At 36.4% G+C, this 18287-nt stretch overlaps 1 protein-coding gene across 4 annotated transcripts in view; it reads left to right on the plus strand.

Moving 5' to 3' along the window:
- The first annotated feature begins 2930 nt into the window (after positions 1-2930).
- Positions 2931-18287, plus strand: part of GABRA2 (gamma-aminobutyric acid type A receptor subunit alpha2) — a 159982-nt gene continuing 144625 nt past the window's right edge. The window contains exons 1-3 of one of the 4 annotated variants that reach the window (XM_073012428.1): positions 2931-3538; positions 5050-5125; positions 7594-7709. In XM_073012428.1, the coding sequence (XP_072868529.1) occupies positions 5055-5125; positions 7594-7709 (187 nt within the window). In that variant the 5' untranslated portion in view covers positions 2931-3538; positions 5050-5054. Of the gene's footprint in view, positions 3539-3764; positions 4029-5046; positions 5126-7593; positions 7710-18287 lie in introns of those variants that run through there. The other 3 variants (XM_038008564.2, XM_073012427.1, XM_073012429.1) reach the window with 3 other exon arrangements.

The following is an 18287-nucleotide window of genomic DNA, read 5'->3' on the forward strand; positions in this document are numbered from 1 at the left end:
TCTTTTAGAACCTTCGTGCCTAAGCCTCCATCTAAATGCAATATATGGGAAAAATAGTTCTTGACCCAGTTCTGATTTTGAATTGATAATTGTCAACTAAGAATTTGCACCAGTTTTGTTTTGTTTTGTTTTGTCTTTTGGTAATGTGGTGAATATGTGAGAACTGACATATACTCCAGGTCCATTTTGAAATTAGTAAATCGTTCAATGGGAAAAAGTAGAAGATAATATTTAATTGTTTGAAAACAGAATAATCTGTGCTTCAGTTCCTAATTTTTCATAAATTTGTATTCTCGTTCAAATGAATGAATCACAAAAGAATATATGTAGTTAAAATATACACAAATTTATTATATGAAATATGTACTGAGAGTTTTAAAAGTTAAATATGGTAAGATGCTATTCTTGTTGAAGTAATTATGATATTGCTTTTCAAAGCATGTAAAGATCATCATGATTCAATTCATGTAGTAGTAAGATGAAATGTATTTTGTAGAATTGTGATATTTAAATGCTATTCTTATTAAAATATTCATGTCTATTTTTATTAGTTCTGATATATGTTTATCTATCTACAGATATATTAGTATATTTGCATATATGTATGTATGCATATAAGTGTACAAAAATATAGGTGTATTATATATACATATGTAATATATATACTTATATACACATATCAATCTATAGGAAGCTTAAAGATTAAGTCTTCAATAGGGCATATAAAGTAGTAGCTCTCTATAGCAGTAATGCTAGGCTGAGCTCTAAAAATGGAAACTGTACAAAATATCTGTTCAAGAACATGAACAGTTTTTATAACAAATCTTAAAATTGTACAATATTGTGAGACGTCAGCTCATAAGAAATCAGACAAAACCAAGATCTCCCAATTCTTCAGTTTTCTTTTATTCATGGTCTTTATGTGGAAATTTCCTTAGGGATTTCAGTGTTGGGGTTGGGGAATATGTAAGAAGTGACCACCTCCACCCACCAACCTAATTTGTTGATCAGTAATTCAAACTGGTTTGAAACAGAAGATTTTGTGCTGCCCAAGCCTGAGTGGGAATGGATTTACTGGCAGCCAATTAGTTGTCAATTCTTCCTCAGGATTGGTTGCCTTAGGACATGCTCTAAAAGGAGTGGGTAGGAAGAGCTTAGTCACGACCCACACAGGCTGGCTCAGATCTCAGGCAGTTAACCTGCACTCTATCACAAAGAGCAGAGAATAAAATCTGGTTGAGTTTGTCAGACGTTTGAGGAAGCTGGATAATCCTCCAAATTTCCAGAGAAATTTGTCTGGGCTAGTAATACAACAAAGTAGCAGTATAGATATGGCTTAAGCAGTAGAAACCTGCTGCCCACAAGCAGCTTTTCTAGTTCCATTTCCTTTAATGTGCTTTGAGGTTTAAGTTACAGCTATCCAACCTTTAAAATTGTAAAACATTTTGTGAGAAGTGAAAATCAAGGTTTTATAATGAAAAAAATTAAATTTAGTTTTAACTTTGGGTCTTTCTCCAGTAAATGCATCTCCAAATCTGTGCGATGTAGTAACATACACTTACAGAAAAAAATCAAAATGGTGAAAATCATTCAAAGCAGCTTGAACTTTGTGAAGTGTCATGTAAGAGGGTCATATGTCATTGAAATTACACATTTAATAAGGGTGCTAAAGGGAAAAGCTAATTTCTCAGAACAAACCATTCCCATTTAGATAAATGTTGAATGAAAAAAATTAAAACTAACATATATAATTTCATATTACAATCCAGGAGAAGATGATATAAGTATTAGAATAATATATGAATATATTTACCAAAATTATGACATTCATTAAAGAAAAATTTTGTTGGAGAATAGCAATTAAGGCTGGGAAGAACCATACACTACTTAACTTTCATTATCAAAATATCAACAATTTATTAATAATATAAATGGAGAAGTGATAGAGATCTTAATGAAGATTGACTCACAGAAATAGAAAATAGGAAAATACAGTAGGAAGTGGACTGTTCATGCCAAGTATAAGACACTTAAGGTTCTCTGGTTGCAAGGTTTTAAATGGCATGCTTTTTATCTTTGTGAATTTCAATTAGGCTCTGCAATGGGCAAGTCAGGAAAGGAATATTAATGATGGAGGAGAGAGCTGGGTGGTGTTCCATTCTTCACAGAGCAAGCTAAATAAGAGAGTAAATGTTTGTTTAGGTTGTAACATATTAAATGCTCATCCAGAAAGTGGTGATTAATAGGTTAAGAAGAACAGCTGGAAATATTTACAATGTAAAGGTTTTACTCTCCTCCCATAATCTTCAAAGCAAAGCTAAAATTTACTGTAGATTAGCAGTGCCTGTTAGAAAAACTGCTCCATCTAGGAAAAACATCTGAATTTTTGGTGCATAACTAACAAAATTGAAGTGTTTGGCACATATTGACTCTGAATGTAAAATGACAGAAACATATCAGCATACTTAACTCTCTCTCTCTCTCTTTTTTTTTCCTTTAAAGTGTCTAACGTTTATAACAACTTCTGGAGGAGATAAACACTGACTCTGCTTTGCCTTAGTAGAATGTGCATAACATTCTGTCTTATGTGCAGTACAAAAAGGAAAATGTCTCTCTCTCTCTTTTTTTTTTTTTCTGTTCAAGTTGCACGTTTGGATTTTGTCACCTCATATAAAATAGAACAGAAATAAGATAGATCAAACACACAGTGCTGAAAGTGTAAGATGGGACTGGAATTCCAAGTCCCTTTGCCAGTGAAAAGCCCTAAAGGGGGAAAACCTCAAACCTTGTTACCTTTCCTCCCCCTGGGGAATGAGTTGCAGAGGTAGTAGAAACACAGCAGGTCCCTTTTTGCTCGGGGTAATGTAAACTTTTGGAGCGGTTGATTGAGTTTGATCACCTGCTAGGGAGGGCGCCTGTGAAAAGAGGTTGGAAAAGGATTGCTGGAAGTGAGCGGGAGGTTTCCCAAGGTGTGTGTGTAATCTGCAAATGGACTTTACTGACTGGCTCAAGGGAATTCTCCAGCTCTAGAGCTTTCAGGGGAAATCAGTCTTGATTGCAGGAGTGTGAAGGAATGAATGATATATCAGGAGGGTTCAGGAAATCAAAGAAACTTCCTGCTGTCTGATTTCACGCAACATGCTTTGAACTTGGTCCTGCATGGATGCGCTGATGACTAAGTAAAGGCGTGATTAGTCCCCTTGCCCTCCAGCGGGAGCGGAACCTCTTTACCTCTTAGCAGCCACGTCGCTCCACAGCAGGGTGATGTTGGGGGACGGGCGGCAGGGCGCGGCCCCAGGGATCTAGGGCATCACAGCCACACTGCATTTCCGACTTCACACCAACACCCACCAGCAGCCCTGCCAGGAACCTTGGGGGCTCTCGGGAGCCCCAGAACGCGACCTCGGGGAGCAGCCCGGGGCGGCGCGTGGGCTCCGTTCCGCCGGCGCGGCGTGGGCGAGGGGAGCTGCGCTCCGAGCGCACCCGGGCGCCCGACGCCGCCCGGGTCTGCGCCGCTGCTAGTGCCAGGCGGGCGACGGTCAGTTACCAGGGATCGAGGCGGGGGAGTGGGTGTGTAGGGGGGGGTTCCTGCGTTCCCGGGAACCTCCTTAGCCCTGCTACCCGGCCTGACTCCTCCTCCTCCAGGCGCGGGGCTCGTGCCCGCCACCGCCGGCGCGCACCGCGCCTCCGCCTGCGTCCCCCCAATTTCCCCCCCCCCCTCCGCCCCAGCTCCTGTCATCGTTTTCCCCCCTCCTCCTCTTCCTCCTCCTCCTCTTCCTCCTCCTCCGCCCATACCGCCACTACGAACGCCTTTGCCTCCCTCTACACCTCGCGCCGCCGCCGCCGCTCCTAGCGCTCCTCTCCGGCTTCCACCAGCCCATCGCTCCACGCTCGCTTGGCTGCTGCAGTCTCGGTCTCTCTCTCTCTCTCTCTCTCTCTCTCTCTCTCTCTCTCTCTCTCTCAAGTTTCCTATCTCGTCAAGATCAGGGCAAAAGGAAGAAAACACCGAATTCTGCTTGCTGTTTCAGGTAGGGTCGCAGACGTTGGTCCTGATAGAGACCCTTTCCTGTTTGTCTTTGCCTCGCGTGCATGCCTCATCTCCCCCACCCCACTTTCAGAGGCTCCCTGGAAACGGAGGAGGCTCAATTCCCGCACCTCCCTCCTCCCCAGCGCACTTAAAAAATAATTTCGATACTTATCACCAGAAGCATATTTGCAACTACAATAAAATCCAGGACACCTGCCCGGCAGCACGTTAGCCTAGCTCTTTTATAGTCTTCAACTTTGCACACTGTGATTACCACTGCCTGCCTGGCTGGTGTTTGCTGCCTGAGCCTCAAGCTCCTTCTCTTATTGTGATGGTTGGCTCCGGAGCAGCTGTCAAACGCGTCGTTTCGCAGCACTTGATCCGAACCCGGCTGCCTCCAAGACTTGGTCTTGGGCAACCGTGGGTGGGCAAGGAGGGATGTTATTTTATTTTATTTTGTTAAGGGGAGTGAAGAAACGAAAACGTGAGGACTGCAGTTCACTGTAATGAAAAGAATAATTGCAAAAGTGGGCTGCCTGCCCCTAGCTTTTCCCGCTGTGGTTGCGGAGGTGGTCTTGGTTGAGGGGGTTGTGGCGTGAAAGTACCCATCTCTCCTCTCCTTTCCTCCCCTCCCCTCCAACCCATTCCCTTTCCAGCTGCTATGTCAATTTAAAGTCCAGGGTGTTATTATTACATGTGTGCGCAAAACTGTTTGCGACGATGAGGTTGGGGGACATTCCTGGCAGAGAGAAGTCTGATTACTTGGTCATCTTGCTGTTAAAAAAAAGAAAGAAAAGAAAGAAAAAAGAAAGAAGGAGAAAGGAAAAGGGTGGGGGTGGAGGTCGATAAAAAAGAAATCTTCTCTCAATCATCAAGTCCCACACACAGTCCAGGAAGTAATCTCCGTAGCTTTCACACGAATCCCTAACTAAAAGGATATTCTTTGGGGTTACTTGGATAGTGGAACTGAAGGCAATTTTAAGTGTATTTTGTTTTTCCTTTCATGGCTTTGTAACGAGCAGCGGTGATGAAGACGAAATTGAACATCTACAACATGCAGTTGCTGCTTTTTGTTTTCTTGGTGTGGGACCCTGCCAGGTGAGATATTTATTGTATTTCACTATTTTAATTCAGGGTAAAGATGTGTTTCTCTGTATGCCATTAATGCTTTTGAAAATCAAGGGTGTTTTAAAGAATTATTTCTCAGAAAGGGGGTGTATGGGGAAAGTGAACTATGAAGTAGTAGATTATAAAAACTTCACTGCTTCTCGTTCTTAGTGATAAGATCCAAAAGCAAACAGAAGCATTTTCCATGCAGAACATTCACAGAAGAAAAGAAAATCCTTTCAATGGCATATTCCTACAAGGAATTGAAGTAATTAAGTATAGGCACTTATAATATAACACCAGGATACCGTAAGGAAGTCAAGTTTTCCTTCAAGCTGACAGAAAAGTACCAGCTAAGTGATTTGAGTGTTAACTATTTTTTTTTTCTCCTTTTTCTTTTCTTCTTCTTCTTTTTTTTAATGGTATGGTTCCTTTAGTCACCATAGAAAACCCAAATGATGTGTGAGTCTTAAACCTCTAGGTGGAGGTAGAATGCAACTTCACAATCACAAACAATAAAACAAAAGCTAGATTTATTAATCATCAACTTTTTGCATTATTAAGATTTTTTTCTCAAATGCTTACAATCAGGAGTACTGATTTAAAATATGTAATGAATTTTCATTTGCCTATGCTATAAAAACATGAAATTAATTTTTATTGCTTTCAGTAACTTCATTTTATTTGTAGTCTTTCCTGATTTTCATCATCAGTGGGCATTTTTTCTTTAATGCCTTTAGGATATGATTCTCATAATATCAGAAGACCTGAGATACAAGTTTTATAAGAATGTTCTTGTAACTATTTATTTTTAAAAAACCAGTAAGTCTTTATTATATCTTTATTTATCTTTTAACTTTTTATTTTATTGTCCGAGTAATGCTCAAAGTATGAAAACATTTCTTAGAATTGAGACACCATCTATCTCGTAAAGCCTTGTTTTTATTTGGAAAATATCTACTAATTTAATGACTGCATATTGATTTGAGAAAGAAAATACAAAATGTGATTAAAAAACACTTTCAAGCGAAAAGCTCTATGTGGAACTTTATGAAAATCTTACTTATTGGTTTTAAAATTAGCTACTAAGTAGGCAATACAGAAACTTTTGAGGCTAGAGGGTATAAAGTGATACACTTATTTAATTTGTAGATGTTTATCTTCATTTCAATATTTTAATATTTTCTCTGCTCTTAAGACAATATTTGTTTGAGGTTGGTTACCAGTTTTTGATGTATTGTGACTACTTATAGCTACTAGCTCTGTTATTTAAATGCAAATGGACACTTTTGATAATATTTTATACAATGTGCCTTGATCAGAATGTAATTACATATTACTTTTATTTTAAAAGAGTGGACAATCCATGATCAATTAATAATCATTGAAAATCTTAGTGTTTAACCATATTTCTCTCAACTAGTTTTCTGTTCTATATTTGACCAGTAATGCTTATGCCAGTCTTGTATTCTATTATATAAATGATTCCTTTTTGGGGCCAGTAATTTAAATATCTGATTCATTCTGAGGACAAAAAAGACAATGAAAATGGACATTCTGTTTTATACATTTAGTTGCTTCTGCAACAAATTACTGTATGTGATAGAATCAGGGTTTGGCTTTATGATGGAGAAATAATGGAGAAAATCACAATTTCTAAAGCTTTTCCGGTGATATTTTGAGACCATTTGTTCTTTCTACAAATTTATCACCAAAACAAAATAACTAGGCATTTTAATCTTTACAATATTGCTCTTCTCAGAGGCCAATCAGGAAGAACTAGGCTCTAAGGATCTCTGCAGCTGTGTATGTGTTGCTGATGCTTTCAGAGCCCACCTCCACCTCCTGGCTACATGGAGCCTGGCACATAGCCAGTGGAGTTTCCCTGATGTCTATATTGCACTTGGCCATTGGGTGGAGGTATGCTCAAAGTAAGGAAAAAATCCTGTTTTAAAAGAGAAAAAGACATACAAAAAAGAAAGACTCTTATGAGAGAGATAGAAAATGTATTTACCTTCAAAAAGCAATTTATTTCCCAATTAATATTGAAAACAGTTATTTCACGAGTCTGATTACTGGGATTTTCTAACTATAGAATAGCAATGCTAATAGTGTTTGCATGTGTTAATCTACAATCATAATATATCACAGGAGATGGGTTTAGAAAGAAAATGAATAGTCCACATGAAATGTTAAAGGGATAAGAATCTCAAATAATGTTAACATCAAACTTCTGATAATCTACTGTTTAGAATCTATTTCAATTTCATGTTTACCTTGTTTGCAGACATACCAGTATTTATAGAAGTTAAACAAAAAAAAAAAAAAAAAAAAAGGAGGAAAACGGGTGGTACTAATAGCCCAGGGAGTGTTAAAATTTAAATTAAGGAAGAAAAGCAGGTTGGCATTTGCAAAACACACGTATGTATATATATAAGCTTTTAAAATTATCTGTTTAGGTTGGTGCTGGCTAACATCCAAGAAGATGAGGCTAAAAATAACATTACCATCTTTACAAGAATTCTTGACAGACTTCTGGATGGTTACGATAATCGGCTTAGACCAGGACTGGGAGGTAAAAATAGTTTTCCTTTTTTAAAACTCTCATAAAATAATGCCTTTAAAAGTTAAGGGTAATATTCCTATTTTAATACATTTTATATATGAATGCATCACTGTGTATATAAAATTATAGAAAATAGAAAGTAAGATATATGAAAAAACATTATCTGTGATTCCTTTTATACATACATAATGTATTTAACATATCTTTCATAGAATGACTAAAGTTATATGGAGCCCAGACTTTCTGCATGAATAGTTTTTAAATTAACTTATTTTAAATGGCTAACTTTCTTACACTTAGAGTATGTTAAAATCTAGTACTATTGAGCAGATATACATATGAAAGTATATTTCATATGTAAAGAAAGTATATTTACTTCCTTTGATCATATTTTCATATCAGCTCAAATACACAGAAATAAGGAACATAAAAAATATAAGAATATAGTGGTTGTATTTTAACAAATACACTTTTTAGCATTCTATGATGATGCTTCTTTACACTTGCATGTGATATTTCTAAAATACGCACAAGTTTGTTGTTCTTGAAACTTTCAAAGACACTTCCGATATACATTAGACATAAGTCTAAATTTTTAGATTGTGGCACAGTTTGATTTCAAATTTAAACATTAGTTTTCTATTCAGAAAAATGTATTTTTACTCAAAAAGTGAAAGAAAATTTGGCTTGGGTAATATGTTAAACTTTAATGATTACAATTATCACTTGTTTGTTTCATAATCATTAAGGTATTTGGTCTCACAATTAATTCAAAATCAAGACAAATTAGTTGAACAGTTGATAGTAATCGAAGATTTATATAGTTAATCTGGTTATTGCAAGTTTTGGTGACTTTGCAATCTTTAGTTGCTGGAAAAGATTTATGTATATATATATATTTGTCAACTATATGGTTTGGATTGTCCATGGGTAAGAAAAAAGTTGGAAGAGGCCCAACCGGTTCAATAATATGTCATTTAATTTCTATTAGTTTTTTTACTTGAATCCCTGAGTGATATCTTACATTTTAAAAGAGAAATCTCAGAGAGGAATAATGTTCACAGACATGACACATTGTATCCTGAAGGAAGGATTCAGTTGCTTAATATATGCTTAGTTTCTAATAGGAAAAATAAAAAAGAAAAGAATATCTGATTAGTAATTAATATGCCTAATAAACATGAATATAAGGATTACTATCCATGTTAACATTTGTGACAATGAACTATTGACCAAACTTGTATAAGAGAAGTAAGCCTAGTAAGTAAGAAGTAAGGCTCTCATAATTCACAATCGTGGTTTAAGAGGTAGTCTGCACTAAGGCAGATTTTTTTTCCTAAGGCATAGATTGTATTATTTTAAAATAAATCATCTGCTGTCAAATTTTAAAATATCCAAGTTAGCCTGTAGCCTTTGTCTCTTTGAATTTTTAAGAGGAGTATTTATCCTCTGGGTATACGGTTCGGTAGTAGAAACTACCTGTTTGAGGACTTAGGTATTGCCACTGATCTCCTTATATTTCTTTTGTAAAATCTTGCATCCTTTTTATTTCCAATGCTTTCATTCAAATAGAGATTTATGTTACCTTGTTAGTTGGGTTAATACAATACACTAAGTGGCTTTTCTTGAGTTATTCTCTTCCTTCCTCAATCCTCTGATATTGAACATATGCTAATATCTCACAGTCAGGTCAGTCTTCTTTTAGCTTTATACTCCTTTTCATATGTCACTCTCTTCTCTTGATCGAGTGCCAACGGTGGCTTCCCATTTCCTTTGGTAGATGGTGGTGAGGGATAGTGGAAGGAACATATTCCTTGGAGGAAGACAGGTCTAGACTGGAATTCTGCTCCATTCACACCCAGAGCTGTGCCTTGGCCATATCACCTGTTTCTGTGGCTGTGATATAGTTACCTTTAGAGTTGTTGAGTTGGTTATATAAACAAAAACTGTACACAAAGCATATGCTACATATTGGCAGTTCAATGATATCAATTCTTTCTCTCCTCCCTTAGATTGCTAATTTAACAAGGATTTCCGCAGGCTACTTCTCTGGTTTCATTTACCACTTTACCCCACCTCCCATTCTTCCTGCCCTTCAAACACATCTATTTATTTTCTCTTGATAATTCATTCTCATCTATTCCCTTGGCTTTTAGTCATATGATCTCCTCTGACTGGAATCATTTTTTCCTCATCCCCTCTGCTGATCTAAACCCTACCTTTCCTATGAAAATCATCTTAACACTAGTCTTTTTTAGTAAAGATCTTTCTTAACTGAATTGAAGCACCCAGATTAAATTTTCTCTTAATTTTTTTTAACCAGTCATTGGCACTATGTCTACTGGTACATATTATATGCTATCTTGTATGATATATTACCATTTTATGTTTCTCTTGTTACCTTATTAAGATTTGAAGCTCATTGAGTCAAGATATTGTAAAATAAATCCTCTTTTCTCAGCAACTAAATATTGATTTGCATATTGTGGTCATAAAATAAATGTTGATGCTTGATTAACTTTTCTGTGATCAGCTCGTTGTCTGGAAAATGGGACTACCTATATCTGGCTGACCCTTTAGTTAGGAATGTTGAGGTTGTAAGTTGAGTATCGCTCTGCAGAAGAGCAGTGTGACTTAATGAAGAGAACCCTGCTTTAGACTGGAGATTTAGCAAAATCCTGGCTCTGGGGCTAAACAGTTGTGTGACCTTTCAATCCCTAGTCTCTCTGGATCTATATTTGTCATCTGTGAAACAGGATTTCTAATGACATTCTTAAATTTTTTATGAATTTTAAATATGACATATGCCATGAATTTAGCATAGAGACTGGCATTTAGTGGACAGTTAATAAATGATAATAGCTAAAAGACTTTGAAGAACTTTCTAAATGTACTGTTGCAAGTTTAAATTATTATCATGATTACTTCTGTATCCAACATTTTTAGTCTGAATGCACACATGTCATTTCAAATAGAAAGCTCAGGGAAATTACCTGTATCATTATTTTCCAGAAATGAATAATAAGGGAAAAATGGGCTCAATTCGACTTTAATGTCTCAAACTGAACTTCTCTATTGATCAATAATCTAGTTAATTAATCTCAGTTACTATTTTCTTTCCTTTATAACTATGACATAAATGAGTACATAGAAAAGAGGAACTAGTTTTGAACTATGAGTTAGAAAAAATGTTCTTTTCACCTGGCTCTATCATTACCAGCTCTTATTCTAGACATTTTGAGCCTGGATATTTTCTTTGGGAAAATGGGAATAATAGAATTTTATTCTAAGCGGAGGACAGTCCATTGTGATTCATTTATATGACAAAAATTATATAATATATTGAGTAAAATATCTTAAGGTATTTAATGATTAATAATAGATCCCTTTAAAATTTTAAGTCAGAGCATGCCCCTCAACAGCTCAGATCCTTGCAATGGTGTCCTATTCATTCAGAATAAAAGCTGAATTTCTTGAGGTAGCCTGCAAGGCCTTGCAAAGTTTTTCTCCCCACTCTTTCTTTAACCTCACCTCACACAACTCTCTCTCTTGCTAACATTGCTTCAGTCACATTGGCTTCCTTCCTGCTCTTTGAACACACTGGGATACTCTGTGGAGCCTTTTCTCTGGTTGTCTTCTCTTCCCTGGTGTATCCACTGGTCTCCTCTTCTCAATGAGGTCAACGCTGACCAACCTAATGAAACTCCAACCTGTCTACCCATCAGCAATCCTGATCCTCTTTGCCCAATTTCATTTTTTGTTTGTGCTTCTTTAGCACTATACATATACAAATATATATACATATATAATTTATTTATTGCCATTATATTAATTGCACATTTTTATCTCTTTTGCTAGAATGTATGCTCTATGAGCTCAGGGATTTTTTGCTTGTTTAGTAGCTTGATTCACTGATATATCTATCCTAAGCATCTGGAACCGTGCCTGGCACATAGTGAGCACTCAACAAGATATCTCTTGAATGACTTTCCATTTTTTTAGTTGATTTCATTTTTGTTTTCAATGTGCCACCATGAAAATGATCAACTATAGAGTTTACCTCATCCTTAAAATCAATGGAATAATTATTTAATTACTACACCAAAATCAATGGAATGATTATTTAATTACTATACCAACCTCTCACTATTAACACCAACATATTTTAAGTTGATTTCTTGGTGAATTGAGATAATTATTATACCAATTACTTAAACTCCTGACTTACAGTACCTGTGATTCTGCCACAAACTAACTGTGTGATTTTGAGTGATTCATTTTTCCTATCTATGACTTAATTTACTCATCTGTGAAGTGGGAGGAGGAGTTCCACTTATTCTATTTATATCTCACAGGGATAGTATATGGCTCAAGAACATTGAAATTCTTAAGAAAGTGCAATGTGACATAAAATTGATAGGTATTAGTATTTTTAGGTATAGCAGAGAAGAATTCTTCAAGGAGAATATTATGTTAGAAAGTAATATTATTTGAAAAACATGTCAAGAAAATATTGGTAGGTCTTATGCGTTTGGTAGTCTCACTTCATTGTGGGCCTGAAAACTTGACATGGCATTGCCTCAAAATCTTATCTAACAAGACCGTAGATGCAGATTAGCCAGAACTAATAACTGTATCAAGTCTTCTCTTTGTCTTCAATTTAGTCATTAGAACTAACAAGTTGGGGTACCTCCCATGGATTTTTATATTTCAGAGGAGGCTTTCACACTGTTAAATGAATAAAAGGAGCAACATTTGTTTTTTGGGGCCAATTTTATAAGGTCATTGGAAAACTGAATGCGAAGACAGGCCTCATATATTTATGAAAGCTGACATCCACATGCTCAAGAGTAACAACTATTAGCTATGACAAGCCTTGGAATCTAAATTATAGATTCAGCCTGGAAAATCTAGATTGAGTACCATGCTTAACTGCACATTGAAAAGCTGTTTTGAGGAGGTTGGCTAGTTAGAACCACCCTCCCCCAATCTGGTACTTTTGTTTTATACTCTGAAACCTTGAAGATGCTTTATGCTTAAAAACCATGAAAAACGTGAGGTCTGAACACAGACTTAGTGTCTGATGGTCGGTTTTCAACTTCACTCTTGGATATTTATCCTCAGGCTGTGGAGAGATATATGATAAAATATTTCCGTTGATGTTATTACTCCTCAAATTTACAAAAAATGAAATAGAAGCTATTGAGTGGGAAAAAGTTAATACCAAAAAATCTGATCTTTCCCAGAACCTAAGAGGAATTCTGACCTCAAAAGAGCATTGTATTACTTCATAAAGTAATGGTTAAGATCAGTGCCTGCTTTTGAATTCTGTTCCTATTGTATATACTTATATAACTTTCAGCACATTGCTTAATCTCTCCTTGCTTTGGTTTCTTCATTTGTAAAATTACAAGGCTTATTGGTTTTTTGAGGGCTTATTTTACTTTTTACATCTAATCCCTTTGGACAGTGGCTGGCAAGCAGAGTAAGAACTCAATACATGTAGAAATTATTATCGTTATTTTTGGTTCTACTACCACTTCTACTAGAAATGAAATAGAATATATCAACCCATGTCACATTTAATTTATAAAAGCTTTGACTTCTGAAACACGATAAACTTGGAGCACACAGGATCCAGCTTTAAAGAAAGAAGTTATTTGTGTGTTTCTTATGCATTCAGTCTTATTGTGGGCACATCTTTGTACATGAACAAAATCCTTGAAAACAAAACCAATGAAAAAGATGATGTATTTATCTTTCATGATTACTATCATGACATATAAAAATTTGGCATCATTAATTCAAGATAATGAATTTGCCTATAGAAGCAAAGGTGTATTTACAGAATATAAGCTCATCATATGATATAAATGATGATTTTAGGGACACATCATACAATTAAAAGCATAGTCACCACCCTAACCTGGGATGTACCAGACACTTCAACAGCAAAACCTCTGAGTCTTGAAACTTTAGAGTATATATCCTAATGCTTGATCACATCATACTTATCTTTATGATTATGGGGGTGGAGACATCAAGAGGGAGAGAACATGCCAAAAGTGTTTTGAGATCTCAGTATATAAAACTGAGGAGGCGAGGGGAAGATAGGGAAAGGTAGGTTGCAAGATGGTTGGAAAGAAGAGATTGAGCAGAGCTGTTAAGTAGTTCTAGTCTCAGATGAAGGCAGAGTAAACTCCAGATGTTAAAGCTTCTGCTTCTTTGAAAAGCTGTGACGTTTGGCATTCTCCTCAATCAGGCAGCTGCAGTCAAGGCTGATGCTCCTTCAGAAGCATGAGGCAGCTGAGAATCTAGTCTCACTGCCTTTCAGACTCAGATTCCTGGGGTCTCCTAAAGTTCACTGAGTAGGATAACCTTCAGAATAAGCCTTCTGCATAAGAAGATTTCAGAGCCCTTTCATGCTCCGCAAGAGAGCCACCCACTAGACTGCCTAAAGGTTACAGGGAACACTGCATTTTATTATTTCATGAGTGAGAAAATGAAAATAAATTGGGATGATTTCACACAAGTGTGTAATGACTGATATCAAGTAGTTTGTCACTTCCTATTTATTTAAATTTACTTTGTGGGAGGCATGAAACTTGTAATGGCTGCCTGAAGTGGGATGCCATTGGGGAGGCTGGAGACTTGTGGACACAGCTTTCAAAGTCAGTTTCTTGAATTGTGTCTGGGGGCTATCCCACTTCTCTCCATATGGCATGAGAATACCATGCTGATGGGCTTTAACACAGTGCATGCTAGGTTAAACTAGAAACATATTAATGTTAACTACAGCTTTGTGTGATGCTTTTTAATATTTTGAGGCATGACTAACAAGCATCTTAGTGTTTCTGCACACCCTCACTAACACTGTGTGTTGCCTGCCCACTCCTTGTTGCAGAATGGGACTAAGACAGACTTCTTAGGAAGTAATTACGGTGAGGTAGTTTTGCAGAATTTTGTCTCAGTTGGTTGTTTTAACCAGATAGATAGCATGTGATTGTTTTATAGAAAAGACAGACTGAATATATGAGAGCACTGTATGCATTATATTAGATAGTAGCACTTTCTCTCCATACAGCAAGTGTCAGGCAAAGTTTAAGGTGATGTCAGTAAAGTGCATGGCCCAGAGAATATTACCTATTTTTTTTTTTTGAGACAGAATCTTGCTATGTTGCCCAGGCTGGAATCCCGTGGACTCAGTCTTAGCCCACTGTGGCCTCCACCTCCCAGGTTCAAGTGATCCTCCTTCCTCAGTCCCCTGAGTAGCTAGGACCGCAGGTGTGTGCCACTGCACCCAGCTAATTTTTAAATTTTTTTGTAGACACAGGGTCTCAGTATGTCTGGTCTTGAACTCTTGGTTTCAAGTGATCCTCCCACTTTGGCCTCCCAAAGTGCTGGGATAATAGGCATGACCCATTGTGCCTGGCCACTACCCATGTTTTAATGAACTAACACTAGGACTTTGTTTTCATCTGAAAACATTTTTGGTTAATAGCAGTTGGTTTTTTCAACCATCACTATTGCAAAGGTGTTGTCCTTAGTCATAATTTTGAGGGATGCTTATTTAGGTTGTTTCAGGCACAAGCATGCCTCACTCACTGTATTTTTTGCCTGTAGCACTTCAGCTCAGATGCAGTCAAAGTTTTTCTTTCTCTCCCCCTTAATACACAGTGGATAAATTGGACCATAAGCATGACTGATCCATTTGTTTTAGTGTTCTATTTTGATTGCTACAGATAAATCACCTTGTAGAAATCTATATTGGTAGTGAAGATAGTGAAATGAACAGATTGGCCAGTAAACAATTCATTACTTCTCAATGTGTTAACACAGAAAGAGTCAAATTAAATTATTCTAGTATTTTGTTCCTTAAAATGTGTATTGAAAGTGTGTGATATGCCAGCCACTGTACTCTGCAGGATAGAAAGACATACAAGGTGTGGTGTTGGTCTTCCTGGAAATGGAGTCTCTCAGGGGGAGATGAGGCATATACCCTGTCATTCTCAAAATAGCTTGAAACCACACAACACATGGTCCATTATAAGAACATTCTATTGAAGTTTAGAGAAGTAGGAAATGATTTTTGCTTGTACCATTTAACTGGAGTTAGCCAAGTTTTGTAGCTGTAAGTATAACTCATTCATTCAACTGTTTCTTACTAAGGGCTTAGGATTTGCTGGGTACTATTTTAAATGCTAGAAATACTATCATGAACAAGACCCAGTCTGCATAAATTCATATCACACCATATTTTGGCTTGTTCTGGCTTTCATGTGTTGTAGGCACTGGTTTCTTCTTTCTCTTCTTAATTAAGAATTGTGTATAAGGCCGGGCGCGGTGGCTCAAGCCTGTAATCCCAGCACTTTGGGAGGCCGAGACGGGCGGATCACGAGGTCAGGAGATCGAGTCCATCCTGGCTAACACGGTGAAACCCCGTCTCTAGTAAAAAATACAAAAAAATAGCCGGGCGAGGTGGCGGCGCCTGTAGTCCCAGCTACTCGGGAGGCTGAGGCAGGAGAATGGCGGGAACCCGGAAGGCGGAGCTTGCAGTGAGCTGAGATCCAGCCACTGCACTCCAGCCCGGGCGACAGAGCGAGACTCCGTCTCAAAAAAAAAAAAAAAAAAGAATTGTGTATAAACACTCTGTGTTTTCTTTATTGAACTTTAAGTATTCTGTCATAAAGGGAAGAGTGATTTCTGGTATATTTACTGTGAGACAGAGAATTATGATATCTACAGAAGAGAGTAAGACTCAGTGAGCACATTTTTCTATGTCTGTAGCAGGGATATCGAGGGTGTTTAAGTGTGGCATTCCCAAAAGTACTAAGACAGTGTCAATTCCAATAGAAACTTCGTATACTATTCTGTTACCTTCTTTAGAAAAACTTGTTTTGAGCTACAGGTGAAAGAAAGAAAACTAGACATGAACAGCAAAATGAAAAACTTTTGAAGAGTTATGTGATGAGAATTATGTTTATTTCTTCTAAATTTTTAGTGTTGTTAACACAGAATTCTGGAAATTTTTGTTTTTCAGTTAAAATACCCTCAACCCATGAGGTACAGATCTTATCATTTACAAATAAGGTATTATAAAACTAAAATTAATGTTTAAATATTAAATGATTATATACAGAAGCTCATCAAATTAGGGATATCAACTTATCACCATATACAGATCCCTTCAAATTCTCCACTAGATTTTGCAGTTTAAGTAATTAGCGTTAGTGGTAGTTTTGGTATCTTTGTGTTTTTTGTACAATAGTACCTTTTTAAGGTGTAATCTTAATTTGATATATGAGTTAAATCTATTTCACCTTCTCTATATTTCTTGTTGTTTATTTCAGTATTAAAACATGTTAAAAGGTAAAAATAGTTTCACATAATTTTTTTAATAGTATTCTGCGATTTAATAAATATTTTTATTAACATTCAGATTGTCACAAGCTTATTAGGGGAGTGAATGCAAAATGTTTCGGGGATATGTGTTATGCCTTTTTTTTGTATAGAAGCATATCGTTTTCTTAGAGAATGTGATTAATTAGGGCATTAATAATTTGATTTAAAACATCATACAAAGTAAGATGTTCCTTCTGATATATATAAATATGCATATAGTATCCATCAAAAATATACTAAAAATAAGGTCATAATATTTTTAAATGTTTGGTGGAGATGTAGCAAAGTCTAATAACTTCATGAATATTTCAGGTATATACTGAAATACATGAGTATTTCAATATAATGGGTAGTACAATTGGATTTTGTTTATGAGCAGAGGAGTAGAGTTACATCTCAAGGTTAAGGAAAGTTGAAGGGATAAAAATTATAAATGTCTCCAAGTAGTATTACAAAATACATTATTTAGATTATGTTTTTTAATGGGACCTAACATATTTTAGTAAGTATTGTGTAGGCATTTGGTTTCCATTAAGTTGGCAAAAGGATCGGATGCTTTTAGAATTAGTTATGTTAAAAACTTTCCAGGACAGAAGATAACTCCAGACTTGAACTGGAGGAGTTTAGAGGAGGAAGACAAATGTCACGGGGGACTTTTAGAAAGTGATGGAAGATTTCCTGTTTACTCTTAATTACTTGTGAAGATTTTAGATTTTGTAGCAAAAGATGCTGAGTTACTAGGATTTTTTGGTTGGAGAGTTCAAATTTTTTCAATTACATGCATTTTTAAGGGTCATTACAATAGAATTCCATAAGTTAGCAATAGTCAGAGAATCAGGGTAAACATATCAAATTCATTGTTGTTACTGTGATTATATAGAGGAACTCTTCAAAATTTTCAAGAAAAAAATAGTGGGCTAAAATGCTACTTAGGTTTGCAAAGAAGATTAAAATTTGGATACCACAAGAGAGTACTTCCTAATTAAAAGAAAATGGAATTGCAAGGCTGGTGTTCAGGTCAGGTAGGGGGGAATATGGGAGGATAGATTTAATTAGTTATCTAGGGCATGTAAGGGTAATCACTGAAGCAAAAAGTGGGAAACTGATGATTCGTGCTTAGTAGAATTGCAAAAGAATTGTCCAACACATATTCGAGTAAAAGAAACTTCAGAATCTTAAGAGACT

The sequence above is a fragment of the Chlorocebus sabaeus genome, chromosome 27 (assembly GCF_047675955.1).
Source record: "Chlorocebus sabaeus isolate Y175 chromosome 27, mChlSab1.0.hap1, whole genome shotgun sequence".
Lineage (NCBI taxonomy): Eukaryota > Metazoa > Chordata > Mammalia > Primates > Cercopithecidae > Chlorocebus > Chlorocebus sabaeus.